We start from the raw sequence: 17,904 nt of genomic DNA on the forward strand, positions 1-17,904 counted from the left end.
TGATAATATAATTTACCTTGTTAAGTTGAACTTTTTTTTACATATCACTTAATATTCTGGACATGGCAGGCTGCAGGGGAAGCTTGTGGTGCGGTAATCAATTCCATACATTGGCCAACGGTAAGATGTTGAATGGCTAATTGACCACAGTAATGGTGCATGGCTATGTGGTGGTGGGCGATGGAGACGTTCACATTAAAAAACAATTAATTTCCAATACTAATGTCACTCTTGGCTGCCTCTGCTGCTGCTTATAACAAGGAGCTGTCACTGATAAGTCATTCCGCACTCCATCTAGGATTTGATCCAGGCTAAGCAAAGTTAGAATCCCTACATTTCAGTGTTTGCTTTTTAGACTTACCTGATTAGAATGTAATTGTTCTGTTTGAGCTGATGAGTTCATTTAACATCTTTCCTTCTGTGTTTGCAAAGCTACAATGTCATGGTCTGGTCATGGACTGATTACATTTTCTGCTTCTAGCCAGTGAGCCAAATTTCTTCCACTCTTGTTTACGCGATTTTTCAAGCTGCAGCAGGCAACTCTGCACATTACCAATTCCAGATGGCAACAAGACATCAATCTGAAAGTTGGAGTAACTTCACAATCCAGAAATCATAACATGACTTCATTAACGGCAAATTTGAGATGTGATTTCACTTCTTTAGGGGCTCTGCAATGTTAGAAGTGATTTTAAAAAAAGATCCAGCAGGTTCTGCCATCACTGATGAATTCTGCTTTCTGGTTGGGGAGTGTTTTCTGGCGGCTGTTTTGTTGACAGCTTGTTTTCATTCAACTTTTGATTTATTACTTTTTCGTGCATGATGGTTTATTTATTTATATGTGCTTTGGTTTTCACTTTGGTGTGGTTACAGTGCACTGCAGCCATGTCAAAGTGAAAAATCCACACTGAGGCAATAGTTTGATCAACAAACAACACAGTAACCTAATTTTCCTTCCAGCCTGTGTCAGGGATGTGTCTCATAGTACAGTTAATGTCCAGAGGGATGAGTCAAACGACTGAAACATCTTCCTCGGTTTCTCCTCTTGATATTTTCTTTTGATAAATAAATTCAATCCAGTACAGGGATGTTTTTGTGTTATCTCCTTCACGTTGGCAATGCGGTTGTTTGTACACCCACAAACCGCGTCGCCTGGTCAAGGTGAAAGTCCCAAAAACAACAACCGTGCAAATGAATGGAAATGATCTATTTGTTTACAGTCTGCTCTTTCATCAGCTCTTATGAAGTTGATTCCAAAAGGCTTCTAGTGGATAATAACCTGAGAGGTTTTTCAGAATAATAATAAAAAAGGAAAACATCATGAATTAATTATTCCAGTTTTTTAATGCACCCTTCCTTTTCTTATTTCACACAAGTGCTCTGCCCTACTGAAATTACAATTATCCTTCACAAAGACTCAGCATAATTTCAGCAGCACTATTCAGCATAATTTAAAATTCATGCAATTCTTCTTTGCTATATTACTTTAGTACTTAGCATCTCTTTGATATGTAGTTACAAAAGTTTGAAAAACAACACCTTGAATGCATGCGTTAAAGTTGAAAAGTGTAAACAGCATGCTGCCGGGTCAGTGGGTGTGACTCAGTGTGCAGGTATTTTATATCTGTGACAAAAAAAGGCAAAGGTTGTTCATTCAAGTGTGCTTCTATTCCAAAATCTTTGACATGAAAACTGTTTAAATAGGTCAGATTTAAACCCATTACGTGGCCACTTTGCTTGGTGTGTTTGTCTCAGGACTGTTATGGCTTTTCAGAGATCATCAAGTGCTTAAATCCCCTGTCTCTTGAACTAAATGCTCCTTTTGTCCTGGGAATGAATCCCTGCAGAGCTTTCCTATGTTTCCAACTCTCACTCTCCCTGAACACTTTATAACAGTCTAAATAAAGAATAGAAAATACTACAAGTCAAGGGACTGCCAACCTTACTTTGAGAGAGGCTCTTTTGCAGATTGTGGGAGTTCACCTCTTTCATTGTATAGAATAAAGAAAAGATTGTATCAATACAGGGCTAGTGGTAAGTGTAAATGGTTAAGAACAATGTGCGCTACTTCTTTCTTTCCTTTTTGTCACAGGAGTCCTTCTTAATAATCACACGCAATCTTGTGTTTTGTACTGAAATATCACAACAGTCTGCTAGGTGCTCCTTTGAGTATCAGTGAAGGGTTCCTCAAAGGGGCAATTGTTGTTTTTTTTTCGATCATGCCGCAAGATCTTGACCTCACTGTGTAAAGTGGCCTAAGAAGACTTGCGTTCTGATTTATACTGAATTGAATCTGAGGTAGGGTTGTTGCTCATCCAGTTATGTTTGACTGAAGAGCTGCATTTTAGCATCTATGTATAACTGCTGAGGACAGAGTAAAAGTCAAATATAATATTCTTGGAAACGGGAATAATTAAGTTAAATGAATGCAACCTAAATATGGTACGCGCTTGGTTATAAAATAAAAAACAGTCATTTCAATCCGGTGCAGCCATGCGTGGCTCAGAAACTTGTAATAACTGTGTTGGTTCTCGTGTTCCCAGACTTGGCATCAGAATCCATTAAATGAAAATCCTATTGCACTGCTGTTGTGCTCCGACTTGTCTGAGGACATTTCAGCATCGCGTCTGTGTCCTTGTAATTATTTTGGAGAGCATATTTGGTTTAACATGAGCTTAGCCAATGAGCCAAGACAGGGCATGTTGCAGGCATCTTCCTCATGACTAACTTGCATATGACACAATGTTCCCTGTGCTGATAGATGCAGGGTGGCAGTCTGAAGCAGTGGGTTTTACCACTGCAAAAGGATCCGACATGATTGGTGCTGTGGAAAAGCTGACAGCATGAATTATGAAAGTCTCATTAGGGGCTGTTGGAAATGATTTATCTTGCTCCGAAATATGGTCATCCGACCACATTTGCCTCCATGGTTACAGAGTCCATATTGTGTTTTGCTCATTTAATTTCTTAGGTGTATCATTTTCCGTTCAGAGCGAGGAATTTTCATGGACGCCAAACCATGACTCTATTAAATCGAAGGTCACTACTTGGTATGCCAAGCAAAATGGCTCTGAAAAGGACAAGGTATGCTCTTTGAAAATTGGCTGCAGTCACAAAGGTGCTAAAAAATGTGTCATGTTTCTCACTTGACAGATGCATTGCTTGGCATGGTGGCGTTGAGCTTGGCAGTGCGTACGACTGCCAGGTCATCTACTGGGGTTGTGTGTTTCTATATCCATGCCAAGACTTGCCACCATAGTTTTCCAGTGCCCCTTAGCTGGAGCATTGTAGTAAAGCATATCTCTGTTATTAATTAAACAGTAAAACAATAATTACAGAAAGTCAATTAAGATCATGTCCCGCTGAAGAAAGGGGAAAAAAAAAATATGATAGAAAATGCGTTTTGAGACATTTGGCCAAAACTTTCAAGAGAATATTTAATTAAATGCTTGAGACAAGATGCTCAGATTTAGGAGCATCTCAACATACAATGTGTACAATGTCTAGTCTCTATACTATTCATATAACCTGCCTTGTCTTTCGGAAATGGTTTCATTAGTAATCCGCTTCCATCCTTGTTTCTGTCAGTGCACAGTAGTCCTTTCAGTTGTGTCCCTGCAGCAGCCCCACTTTTAGTCATGGGTGGTTCAGCAGTGTCGCCTTTTGAAAAGGCTGGTGATTTTGCAAGTTATAAGCTGCAATCTTGGCATTGCTTTCACTTTAAAATGCTCCATAGGCAGACCCATTTTCTGATAGCATCATGCAGCCGAACTGAGAGCCCGACACATAGCTCACATTATCAAGCAGCGGATGCATCTTTGTACAAAAAAAGAAAGAAAGAAAAAGCAGAATAAATAACAGGGAATGAGCATCTTTATTTGGTGTTGTTTTCATGTTACCCCCTCCCTCTTATTTGAAACAAAATGAGGTCTAATTTCCAGAGACTGATGAGCAACCATTTGTTTACAACCACTATAATGAGGATGATCCGTTTTATGTGATTCTTGGTGGTGGCAGTTTAATATAATTTAATGTTTAAACTGTGGAGTCTGCATCTAAACCGTGTAGCTTTTTGACAGTATACATGTTTGAATAAATTGAAATGATATGAAAACAGAGTGCTGAAGCCCTGTTCCCTGAAGTGTATGGAAAAAAGAGGAGGAATGTTCTGCTCACGGCACCCAGCAACAGGGCTTCTTGATGCAGTGCTTTGATAACGTCAGAGCTCCATCTAGGTTGCTTTGTGAGGTACTGCTCAATAACCTTGTGATTTAACATTGTGCTGTAAATTATCAATGCAATCTCCAGTAGCCGCTCATTTGCCTGCACATCAGCAATACAAAATATATCCTCTCTACTTAAGCCAAACTGCATTCCGAGCGCTCGTCTCACCACACTCGCTCCAGATTTCGGCGAGTTCACATGACTTTTCAATGAGGTGCAGTGGCAGTTGCACAGAATTCTAATTTGGCTTCAATCTAAGTCATTAGGAGAGTCAACAGGAAGCAAACAGATGGCAGAAGGAATATGATGGATAATTGTATGTCTCAGAGGACAATTCGTAATTTGTATCTGATTCCGTGCAACCCCCTCATTTTCTTAATGAAGGACTAATTGAGTTTTTTTTACATTGGCTCAAGCATATGGTCCCACCACTAGTGAAGGGTTTGTGTAATGGCAGTAAGCAGATATATTGAGGGTGCTGGAGTGGAATTCTAAGACTGCGTCTAAGCTTGGACTGCCATTTAAGATTCGGTTTGGCTGCGGAAATGTATTCATCAGCTAAAAAAACCCGATGTGTCCTCATTACGTCATTATCATCATATCAGTCATTATCATCATATTTCTTATTTGTTTCCACCCAAAAGTAGTCTTTCACAGTTTTGTCTAAAACGCTGATAATTACTTTGAGAAAATCAAATTCTGTCCTGCCTCTAAAATGTTGAATTAGTAACAGATATGTACTTTGAGTAAATGTATATTTGATGTTTTTATGTCATGTATTTTTAAAAAAAAAATATTCCTCTGTTACATATAAAGACTGATTTTCGTGTTGCTTGTCTCTGAAATGTGTTTTTGTAATAACTTTGTCTCTTTTTTATTTTAGTACACGTTATTAATTGTAGTTGTATTGTTTTTCTTTTTTGTCGAGAAAAAAAATGAGGATCTATCAGAAGAAGTGATTATTTTTTCTGAGTGAACACTTTTTAAATGGAGTCGTTCTTGTCTTTAGTAAAGGCTCAAATTTTTTATAGTTTGGCATCCATTTAAATATATTTCCATGATAATTCATGGCTCAAAAAGAAGTCCAATCTATCTAACAATGGACTGACAACTCAGAAAGATAAGTGCATTTGTCCAGAATTAGTCAGCCTCAGGAGCTCAGCTGTTGATTAACGGATCAGAGACGAGCCCGGGTCAGGAAGGTATTCCTCTTCCTGGTCTGTGTGGTCCGCTGTGTCTATTTTTGGGAAATTACACTTTCCAAAGTGCAGTGGTAATGAAGTGCCTCTCATTAAAAGCTGCATTTGTGACAATCAGTCAGTCAGGGAAGAATGCGTGGAGGGCAGTAAGTGAAGCGCCCCTGACAGAAGCTACTCATAGGGTCTTCTGAGTAAAGGCTCATTTCATGCAAGGTTAGACACATCAGTCATTGGACATGGGGCTGGCTTTTACTGCCTTTCAATGAAATTACACATGAAACGTGCCCACACAGTGAAGATGAACCTGGAAGTGAAATGTCTACCGCTGGACTACGGCTGGAATGACCACTGTCGGTGTCTGAGCTTAAAATTCGCTGCATGCAGTGGATCAAAGCCTCGGTGATGACAAAGGTCACAGGCCCAGGGAACTTTCACTCCCTTTGATTGTGTGCTAAGTCTTTACGTGTTTGTAATCTGTATTGCATGTACTTAGTAGTGGGACATTAATTAAATCAAACATGAATATCTTTGTAAATATGGCCACTAATTAAGCTTGAAAGCATCAGTGAGCTGTGATGGGAAAAGCTTTGAGGCCACCAACTCAGGCTCACATAAATTGTTTGGCTTAGGCGGGGAAATACTGTACAGCGGTATCCGTGTTTGCACACCTTTGACACTGTGATGAAGGCCTGTGTGGGCTGTAGCACATACAGGGACACTGTTGCCTCAAATTCTGAGCCCTGTTATATTTCCATTACGACCATCATTTATTATCATCAGCTGAAGTTATAGCCCAGTGGTGACTCGGCTGTTGTGTCTGCATAGCCAGTAATTTGAGCAGACATTTTGTTACATTTTGGCCAAAGATTTTTTTTTTTTTTTTTTTGGGCTGCTCCACAGCTGCCATGGCTGTTTCTCCTTCTACATGCAGTGCTGGCTTTGCTAAGAGATGCACCCCTGGAGATCAGCTACCAAAGCTGATTGGAAGAAAAGAGTTATTTTCTTTCCTTTTGAGAGTGGCCAGACGTATCTCACGGTAAGATCAATTTACAAAGGAGGCTTATTCAAGAGACTGGCCACCCAATCATTTCATCTTCTTAAAGTTGACAGAAGGATTTTTTTTTTGCTCAAAATAGCATAATCTCATTCCCCACCTCTTTATTACTCACCTGATTTGTTGATAATCCCTGGCAAGCAGGCAAAATGGCTGCCATTATAAACTGATGGCACAGCATGATGGCAGAAAGCAGTCTTTGCTTGCACCTTTTAAAAGACCTTTTTTTTTGCAACCACTGGAAGTAATTGCAGGTTTGGTGCAGCAAAGTGTTACTGAATGGAGTGCTAATTCTGCCTGTTCCTTTAGCAAATTAGAAGCTTTAAAAACATAAAACATGAGAGACTGTACTTGTGTGTGAGTGCTCGTATGCATTTTGTAACCACACTTTCTGATACGTTTTGACTCTTTTTGTCACAGCCTTCAATATATTAGATGCCTCTAAAGTAATAAAAGTAAAAAATCATCTTTCATGGTATTAATAAAGAGATCAGCCACCTTGGTTAACCTGTTTGGATGTCTGAAACATCAATAAATGCTAAAGCTATCAAACACAAAGACAGGCATGTTGGTTTAAATTGACATGTTTGTGTGCATCTGTATACAAAAATAATCTGCTGAGAAATCCTGCTTGTATTGTCTCAGAGAGATGCTAAAATATATTTATACTGTTTGATCTAAAGGGCAATATGTTGCACAAAGGGAACAATGTAGATGGTTGCTGTTTAATAGTAGATTGAATATAAGTATGTGAAAGAGGTAAAGAGAATATCCAGCAAGTACAAGTATATATTTAACCAGTAATCCCGCCCCTGTATTCATTGTATCTTCATCAGCAGTTTTATTCCACTGTGATGACAGGTTATTATGTGAATGGGGGCCTTTACATCACTTTGTTTTGGAAATACTGTAAATTGACTGTCTTTTCATAACAGCATCTGCACAATCTGGTGGACACATGCTAAAAAGTGAAGTTTTAATCCCAAATTATTACTCTTCTCATTTATCAACTATAAACCAAAACACATTGTGCGTTAACTAATTGAGGTCTGTGTTTAAAAATGATTTGTCACGGCTTTGACCTTGTGTGAAAAAATGTTGTCTGTTGTGGAAGAAAATGTGGCGATTGCCGTTTGGTCTACCAAGGTCATCGAAGCAATTGGGCTCCCTATTTTAAGCAAATGTATTCCACAAATCCTGCTCAACCTATTGGGTATTCCTGGAAAGTAACCCCACTATTCCTCAATTTGGTCAATCATGCTAAATTGAAAGGGCACCAGAGTGGCTGTAAAAATGCAATTATTACTTCTTAGCCCGAAAACACACATGATTTTGCAGGGGCACGTGCAGGCAAAACAAATGAAACCGTCATTGCACAAAAAGAAAGAGAACTAACAGTGATGGATTTCTCTGAATGACATTGTCTCTGACTTGTTGTTGAAGAGTGATGGCTGATGGATATCAATAATAAGTATTCTCTTTAGTCTTGACTGAAAGACAGCCACCTCATAAATCTTAAAACTTAATTTTCCTTGAAGCAGACAGTTTAAAAGTTCCCAGTAGTGGCCACAACTTCAAAATTGCGCTGTCTCAAACCGGAGATGTGTTTCTAAGTAATGACATGCTAAATGCATCATCTGTGCTTTCTACCTTGTAACACAGTGGAGACACATTGTTTTGGGTTGCTTTGACGAATGACAACAGCCTACACTTCCAGTTATTAAAATTCCGGTTTGTCTCTCATGTTTACCATTACATGGCCAAGGGCTTGAATACGATCCTCGTAGTTCAATTATACCTTACTGCTCAGTACTTTTTCTGGTGTCATATTTTGACATCCTGCTCTTTTTCATTCCACCCCGGGCTCTCTGCAACACAGCGTTAGGATTAACATCTTGGCTTTGTGGCTTCAAAAGAGACTCCGGCTTCATAGACTTTAAAACAGAGACGTGTTATACACTTAATCAGCCAGTTCCCATTTGTGTACCAACAGGTTGAGCTTTTGTAATGACTTCCTGTCCAGACTGATGCAGAAATAATTACTCAACCAGTCGTCAAGAAATGATGAATCCGTGATGATGAAACGCTTTCATTTAGAAACGTGTGAAGTTTGATTCATACAGTGCGTGCTCTGTAATAACTGTTTGCCATTTAAATATCTCCCTGACACCACGCTTAATGACATGTTGCAATGCTTCTGTTGTATTGTTCATCATGAGCTGCAGAGAGAGAGATGAAATTAGGTGTGATTGACTGTAGTGCTAATACGACTGCCGAGTTGATCAATGCTTTGCAGGGGCGAATAATTATGAAAAAGTATGATTAAGATCAATTATTTCTGAAACCAGTCTTGCTGATTAGTATTTAGAAATGACAATATACAACGTAGCAGCCTCTGGCACCATGCACAGTTTGTCCTTGATATAACAGGAACTGACCAGTTTCTTTTTCTTTTGCTGCAGTGGTGTAGAACACAGCACAGCAAGGTGTATACAGTTTATACATATTCTCAGCCCTTTCCTGCATTGTTAATATTTAATGTTATTTAACAGTAAAGGCAGTAAAAGAAGCCATATAATTTTAAATATATTATTTTTGTCCATCCAGTCCCACTGAGCCAATTGGCAGGAGAGAGCAACTGTGTGCGGTCTTATAGCTTTTAGTGTTTAGTATCATTTATATAAATTAATTTAAAAAAGCCGTTTGCCCTGCTTTTCTTTTTCCGAATGATTTCCTGCAAAGTAGCAGACATTCAGGCGGACTCAATCAGATTCAAGACACCATAGGGTAGAGCATGAAATGAAGTAAAGAGATAACATGTCAAAGAATCTACAGCAGTTAGCTATACATGACTGAACATTAGACAAACTGCCTGCTGTTTGTCCAACCATCAGTGTACCTCCGCAGTCTTTGTCCGGCGCAGAATTCACGCTGTGCTTCCTGCTTAATTTCAGCAAAAAAAGCAAAAACAAAACAGATGTGGGCACAATCAAATCAGACTGAGAGACCTTTGAACAAGCGTCTGAAGCTCGTTACTTTGTGCAGTCACGGCCCTGAAGATCCCAATCAGCATCAAAAGGTTGCGATCTTTGTTTCTACCTGGCGGCTTTCCCTCAGTCTCTTTATACCCTCTTAATATTCAAATTTTTAATGCAAACACGGTTTTCTTGATGCTATACTGAGGAGTGATGTTGTTTGGAGCTGAAAACTCGCTTTTTTGTCCTGATTTGTTTATTTTTTCTTAATCCAATCATGGAACATGTTTGTTGATATGATTTTCTTAACGCCAGCCGTCTGATGCGTGGATCAGACGACTGTCTCTTTTTTTTTTTCTGTAGTGCAGCGATTTACCGTATAATTAGTCACAAAATTTCTAACTTTGTGTATTATGATCAGATCAGATGAGACGGTAGATTTCCCCCCATATGCCTCACTGTGAGGGAGGTCAGCCTTTCTAGGATCTCAGTTTGCTGTGGGGAACATAGATAACTAAGGCTGCAAACTATATTAGAAATGATGTTTTAAACATCCCTATCAATGGCTGATGCATTGCATTGTCTAATGTACTAACATAAGTTATGTGTGAATCTGTTGTTGATGCATCACCTGTATTGCCTATTTGCAGATGATAAAACCACCTCATTAGGCCCACACTGCCAAACGTAATGCTAGTTTTTAATTAAAACGAGAGTTCAAAAGAAAACATTTGCATGAGCTATTTAAGTGAGTAAAATATGGATGTTGTCTCACAGTGTGTTGGATTTCCTTAAAACAGCTGATGCAAATTCTTATCTAAATGCAATTTTTCTAGCATCACTTTTCTCAGTGTGGCATCAGAACACTGTATTCATTGCCTCTTTGTTCCTTTGCGGGAACCAAAGAGGGCATGCATTGTAATGAACACAGCTCAGAATACATTTGTCGTACAATATTTTGGACTTGGCAAACCAAACAATGGAAAAAAAAAATTGAAAAGAAAAACAATCACGCAAAGATTGCAAACTGTTGAGGAAACCGTGGATCAATAGCATGTTATGTCCATGACCCCCTCCTCTGTGGCTTTCTGATGGCTTACACATTTTTACTTTCATTTATTTTTGTTTTTCTTTTCGGGGTGTACAGAAGGGTGGGAGGGAGGGAGCTGGACTGATGAAGTGTTAGAGTCTTAAAAGAAGAACAAAAAAAAAATCACTATGTGAGATTATCTGCATGTTTGCTATGTGTCTACGCTGTGCTTTCAAGCTCAATTAATACTTCCAACTCACCCTTATAAATTCGTTGCATTGTTCTATGCCATAGAGGAAAAAAAAAAAGGACAAATTAAATACAAACTTGTGTGGTCTTTGTTTCTAGCCATGTACTGCAGTTGCTTCAAACATCCTGAAAACAGTATGTAATAAGCTTTTGTTCTCAGAAGATCATGTTTAAGCCTAGCTTTCATATGAACCTCTATTTTGTCCCATAGAATATGGAATGATCGGAGAGCATACAGTAAAAAGTCAGCGGCCAAGATCAGTTCATGACACAAAGGCCCTGCAGGAGCAAGCTGAATCTGCTAAATTTATGGCACAAACTGGTAATACAATAGTTATGTTTCTTTACTTTATTTTGTTAACTAAACTTAATTTCATCATGCATGCTCTCTCTTGTACTGCACCTTTTAAGTGGAAATGTTTTGCATTATTATTTTTCCTACTCATTCTCTATTGCTTACATATGAACAAGGAAGATAAATTTCCCATTTCTCTATGAGTATTTACTTTGAATATAGAACATAATTGGGTTTTGTGGGTCTGTTTGTTTTATTGTCACATAGTGAGTTGGCAAGTGGATTACTCATACAGTATATTCGTAGAACATTAATTAAACAGCAGTTTAAAACTAAGGCCCTGATGTAGTTAATCATTTCCTCCAAGGCGTGATAAATTAAATGTCATTCGATGGAAAACCCACCCCTTCAGCCAAATATGAAACACATACTTGGCAAAAGTTGAACTGATAGATGTTGCCCTTAGAGATAAAATGAAGCTATGTGACTTAATCAAGTGTAGCATCCAATAAATTAAAAAACTGAAATGATCTAAATTCAGAATGACTTTCATGACCTACCACCTTTTGACTAAAATCAGAACAAGTGGAGGTAAATTCAAACACTATGTTTATTTTTGCTTTCATTATTTATTTGTTGTTTTTTTTTAGTTGTTCTTTGCTTTATTCTATCTAGAAAATACTTTTTTTTTCAGTGGGTGGGTTTAGATCTAGCTGCTACTGAGATTTTTTCTTTAATTCTTTATTTTGAGTTTTGGGAAATGTTTTATGTTTTTTCATGTGTTGTTCCATTTAAATTGCTGTCATTGTTCAGAAAAACAAACTCCTTTCCTTTCATTACCATTTTAATTTATGACACACGATACATACATACTGGTACTAACATATACTCATTAACACCTTTCCATTTTACTCACGCTGTAGGTATGTTGTTTCCCTGTCGAGTCGCATCGCTGTGCTTTTCTGTTTCTCATTCTCACACAATTTACTCTCCCTGTACTGCCTCATTTAACAAATTGATCCACCTTTCAGTCTATTTTATGACCTACAAAATTAAGGGCAGCGTTCAGATCCCTATTTGGCTGAATCTACGCGTCCTTCTTACTACATGCTGAGAAACTACCTTAAAGCATACAAAATTCTGATATGATTCGATGACTACCAATGACATAAATGTATTCAGAGCTGCAATTGAGACTGTTCCTCTTTGTATTAGATTACTTCGCTAATACATAAAGCCACAAAGAATATTTCACCTGAGGGCTTAACACAATCCAGCATCAGCATCGGTGACTACTCTCATGCAGGAATTTGACTGTCCACTCACTCGTCACCAAATAATTTATCTTTCTTCATCTAGGCTCCCGTGGCTTTGGAAATCACCCCACTGCCTCATCGTAATATACAACTTTATTTAGCATTTCACGGCTTTTTGGGACTGTTTGGACCTTTGAGAGTGGAAGACTCAATGCAGTTTCTTCTCATTTATCTTTTGCCTTAACTCAAAAGGCGTTTTAAGATGAAGATAACAATTATGGTCCTGCTACCAAATGTCATATATGATTATTTAATGACAATAAGTCTGCATGCAGAAACCTTAATACAGTCTCAATGGCCTGGACCACAGAAACAGAATTAATTCCCATTCTGTATCTTTAAAACTACTCATTACGTATCCTTTCTTGCTTTGAGCCGTAGTCACATATATTTTTTTAAATGGCTGTGATCTGCTGAATAAAATGAGCTTACTTTATTATTTTCTTCCACCTCAAAGTTCACAGGTTACGATAGATTTTAAAAAGAAAAACAAAACAAAAAAAACCCACATATTTGAAGCCGTTGTCTAAAACGTTAAAATTGCTCCAGTGTTGTCAAGGAAACAGGATAGTTGGCTGCAGTGCAAGGGAATCCACATCTAAGACCTCTTTCTGAACTAACACCCATTAAATTCCATTTTATTTTTCTCAGATGTCGTCCTTCTTGCATGTCACCATGTTCTTATGAACAATTTTGTTTGTTTGTGGTGATTTTCTCCCTTCGTTTGAACACATTATTGGGTTTCATTTAAATGCATGAATTGTTTGATTTTTATTTTCAATTTTTAATTTTCTTTTTAAATGAAGTGAAACAGCTAGATGTGATGTCTACTGTTATGCCTTCTCTGTGATCTTCGCATAAATACAAATTTAAATTTTGCTGTTGATAAATGGCTGATTAATTTATACATCTCTCCTACACGCTAACAGTTGTTGTTAACGCAACTACTCGCAATGATTGCAGCCACGAAACACTTTTTGTGGCTGCATGCAAATTAAATCGCTCATCCGAATGAAGCTGCCAATTTGATATTTATCAAAGATCACATGAAGGCGGTATAAATTATACGACAGTGTTCTTGTAAACTTCTAGGATCCCACCTCACCCCAACGTGACTCATGTTGGCCCCTCCCCATGTTGCTGAACCCTGCCCACCTTGCCCCACCCTGCCCCGTAAGCCGTGCCCCAGGACCATTTTGCTGCATTTAACTAGTGTCACCCTTCTCCCACACAGGTGAATCAGGTGCAGAGGAGTGGTCCCAGTGGAGCTCATGCTCTGTAACATGCGGTCAAGGGTCGCAGGTGCGAACAAGAACATGTGTCTCACCATACGGAACACACTGCAGCGGCCCTTTAAGAGAATCAAGGGTTTGCAATAACACTGCCCCTTGTCCAGGTAGTGTTAGCCGCAGATTCTTGAATATTAATGTTTTGCTCCTTTGTTGTTTCTATGGGAGGAAATGTGTTGTTCTGTTTTAACAAAAAAAAAAAAAATTGAATGTGTCTATTTCAGAATGTATTTACCTTTTTTTTGCAGTTATTACAATGAATCTAATGTTTTCTTTCATTGATGTTATTTTGTGAATGTTGTTTTTTTAAAATTTATTTCTTCATTATCACTTTTGTGTTTTCCATTTCATATAACTGTAAGGCAATTCATCAGCATTGAAATGGTTTATTGACATGTGGATCTGCATGAAGCTTGGGGAGCGATAGATACTGATATATCGTCGGCTTCATTTCCTTGAAGGTCAAGTGCGCATTTTAAAATAGCTTGCCAGCGTTCCTTCAAACACACTGTAAGGCATTTCTCCCTCAACCCATGATGGCATGGCAGATGAGTCACTGGTAGTCAGGTATCAGCATCAGATGCTTTTCTGACTGGGGATTGCAGTGCGGTAATGTTTGTCAGTGTGCATCTGGTAAGAGACTGTGACACGAGTTACCATCAACCATTTTTGGAACTGTTTACACAGTCAGATATGTTGATTTAGTATTGAGATTCTGCGCTCATGTTTAGTCAAGATATTTGATGGCGCTGATAAGTGTAGTGCTTCTGCATCACAAACTTGTAAGTAATTATGGCTGATCAAAAACAGGGCGAGCTGCACCCTCTGACAGTCTGATCTGTGATGTGAAACACTTCATTTTTAGCAGCAGGTGTAAGTGGGAAGTTGGTAGTTTTCAGAAGGGTGATTCTCTTACTATGTGTGGACACTGAGAGCAAGGAAGAGAATCAGTACTTTCAAAAGAGCAGTTGCGTAATTGCTAGTCGTGACTTGTCTATGGCCATTAGTATGTAGCCCAGACAGCATATAACCTTCCTATTCCTCAAGGAAATAAACTCCAAAGCTTAGTTTCAGGTGTATTCCTTTATTCACATAAGCAAGAATTATTAATTTAGGTCGTAAACTTTCACAACTGTCTATGTGAATCTATTATTATTGATATATCTCATGACTTGTAGATGGTAGGCGTGTGCTCCTGGCTTACAGTGGAACTTTCATTCACATATTAATGCAGAAAACCTTATCAGCAAATAACTGGGCCATGACACTCAGGGAAAACTCTAAAGCAATTTTGGCTTTACTCACAAGGCTGCTCCAGAACTTTTCATTTTTAGAGAAAATAAAAGAGCCAGAGTTAAGTGAGAGTCTTCTTAATTTCTAATTCACTGAATTGTTTCATGGGTTTTTAGTTAAGCCGTATCACATGTACTCTAGTCCTGCAGTGTTGTTAAATTGCATTGCCTGTAAGATCTGAAAGACGAGGGTTTTTTTCCCCCCTCTATACTTATATTAAAAATCCAGCACTGGAATCATAGAACTAGATTTTCAATACAGCTGATATAGCACTAACCTGAGTTAGTTACAGTAGCAAAGCAAACTGGTACAAACAAATCCAGCCTGGCATGGTGCCGCATGAAACACAGGGTATGTATCTAATATTCTGTAAGGCAGACAGATCGATTCGCTTTCTTCACACTGTCTGTAGCACGGCGAGGCAGAAAGATACCTCTAAAATACAATATGCCTAAAGACACATCAGTTCCAATCTGAAAGGAATCTCACCTTATAGTCACCATCACTGAAAACAGCAACATCATCTGTGAACAATGTTTTTGGCGCTTCAAGCTGAGATCAAGCATTCTGTTAGAAATCCTGGGCCTCCATACAAGTTGTGATGCTTTACCCAACACAATGCGTCTGCCAAAATACAGCTACATCTCCGCTTTATGAAAAATTCTTTGAATGGCGCGTCCCTTTTACAACCCGACCAAGAGAACCCAAGGCTTTTTTTTTCCCTTTGAATTTTAGTGGCTTTAATCTGTAGAAGTAAAATATTCCAGTCAATAGGAATTCTGATAAACTCTACAGGATACAGGGCTCATATTCACTGCAAATACAAGAAGTTCTTATACCGTAGGACAGAATTATGGAAGTAGAGGCCACTTAGCATTGACTTGACCTGAATATTAACTCTCAATTTATCAGCATAACACTTTTCCCTATTTTAAATAATGCTTAGCTAATACAGGTAAAATCAGGAAAACAAACAGATATGGCAGACATGTTTAAGGTTTGTCAAAGGGTGCTAAACTGTCAAAATAGGTTCCCTACTTTACCTTTATTTCTATTAATATTTGATATGTCTCACGACACAATAGACATCTCACAGCGCGAGGTTTGGTGGGGTTGGGGTGGGGTTTGGTGCCATCCAAACTGTCATAAACAATCTACCAAACAGTCGCACTTCTGATCTGGAGTATCTTGGGTTATCCTGTTCCTGAATTTCAATGAGCACGGCTAGCTTTCGTGATTTCTCGGCTCTAGCTGGAAAAGCAATGCAAACAACAAAACACATGCACAGCTTCCCGGTGCCGACCCTGTCAGCCATAAACTCAACAGAATGGTGTACCAGCAGACTTCTTTCAGAATAACCTGCGCTAGCTTTCTTTACTGCAATGGAGTAATGTATCACCCAAGGGGAAAGTTGTGCCTCTTGTGTCTGTTTTTAAATTGTTGCATGCACGAATGATATTTGGATGACAGTCAAGTCACGTACATAGAAGAAGTAGCTACTTTACACCGTGTCTAATAGTTAATTTGCTGGTTATAGTCTTATCTTTTAAGTTTTGCATAGAACTCAAAGCATTTTATTTATTTATGCAGGAAGGAATATTGGCAATTAATATTATGTGCAAATATTAATTGGCCTCAAACAAATGAAAGCTTTTATCCAACTAGTTACTGTCTATCCCTTAGTAGTACCTAAACACCTATAATAAATAAGCTAATTTGTACGTTTGGCTGGTATGCTGCAGGTGATGTGTTTCGTATTAACAGCAGCAGCTATGATGGAGAAAAAAAATGGCAATTAGAATTAGCAGCATGCAAATAAAAGAGAAGAAAACAGAAGGAACCAGGCTTAGTATAAAATATTACATGACTGACAACCTTGTTTAATTAATACTAACGAAAAACATGCTTTTAGAACAAAAGGTAAAATTAACAACCATGCCAAAACATGACAGTAATAATAAATGCCAATTAAAGACAAATAAAAGAATAAATACATACTGGGAAAGGTTCTGTGGTTTCTTATTAGCCAATATATAAATAATAAGACTTGATAATATAACAAATAAGCACAGATGTTTTCTGCTATTATATGAATGTAAAATCTAATTTTGTCTGTGCCACTAAAATAACTTGATTAGTACACTGGCAAATTGATTTGTCTTTAACAAAAGACCTTTGAACCCGCAGCATAAGAACTATAGACCCAATTTGAGCCACTGTACATAGGAAGCAAACCCACTGCATTGAGTTGCTTGTGAGTACGATTTTTAAAGGAGATAGCGCTCTGCAACCACATTATAAACACTACATGTTTATCACAATGAGCACAAGAGACAAGCTAACAAGTTAAAAAGGTGAAACCTCACTGGAAAGCTATGAGAAAGCCAATCGACTCCCAGTTCACCACAAATTAATGAAAACATTTTTGGCAAAGGCAGTTATTTTGTCCACCATCTTGTGCTTGTCCAAGAATTTCACCTCTAGTCGCGCAATACGATGGCTCATGGCCGTCCCTGTAATTCATGGCCACAGTTCAGAAAAAAACACACACAAAGAAGCAGAATCCTATTCCATCATTGCTAGCTGTGGCGACTGCCTGCTTTGAACTCCAAAATTTCAAAGTAAATGCTTCAGCTACCACGGGACACTTAGCTAAGAGCATCAAAGCAACGCCTAGAGGCAGAGGCTGGGACAGACGGTAGCTTGCCTCATGGCGGACCAGCGGCTTGATCCCAAGATCCAACTAGTCTACAACTGATCCTGAGATCCAAATATTGTACCGCAGGAACTTATAGCCTCTGCGCAAGCTGTGGATAGTGACCCCTTGTGTGGAGGAATCGTCTGTTCCCTGTAGACAAAGTAGACGCACATTTCTAAAACCTCATTTCCTCGAAAATAAAATTTTGCCTTTTATTTTGTGCCTTAGTGCTGAAACACCGGAAAATGTCTTCAGATGCCTAAAAATGTATATGCACAGCCA

The 17,904-nt window shown here is 38.5% G+C and overlaps 1 protein-coding gene across 1 annotated transcript in view; it reads left to right on the top strand.

Annotated features, from left to right (window-relative positions):
• Positions 1-17,904, top strand: part of adgrb3 (adhesion G protein-coupled receptor B3) — a 110,816-nt gene that overhangs the window by 36,286 nt on the left and 56,626 nt on the right. The window contains 2 exon segments of the mRNA XM_051960114.1: positions 10,943-11,053; positions 13,577-13,738. Of these exon segments, the coding sequence (XP_051816074.1) occupies positions 10,943-11,053; positions 13,577-13,738 (273 nt within the window).

The sequence above is a fragment of the Acanthochromis polyacanthus genome, chromosome 15, assembly GCF_021347895.1.
Source record: "Acanthochromis polyacanthus isolate Apoly-LR-REF ecotype Palm Island chromosome 15, KAUST_Apoly_ChrSc, whole genome shotgun sequence".
NCBI lineage: Eukaryota > Metazoa > Chordata > Actinopteri > Pomacentridae > Acanthochromis > Acanthochromis polyacanthus.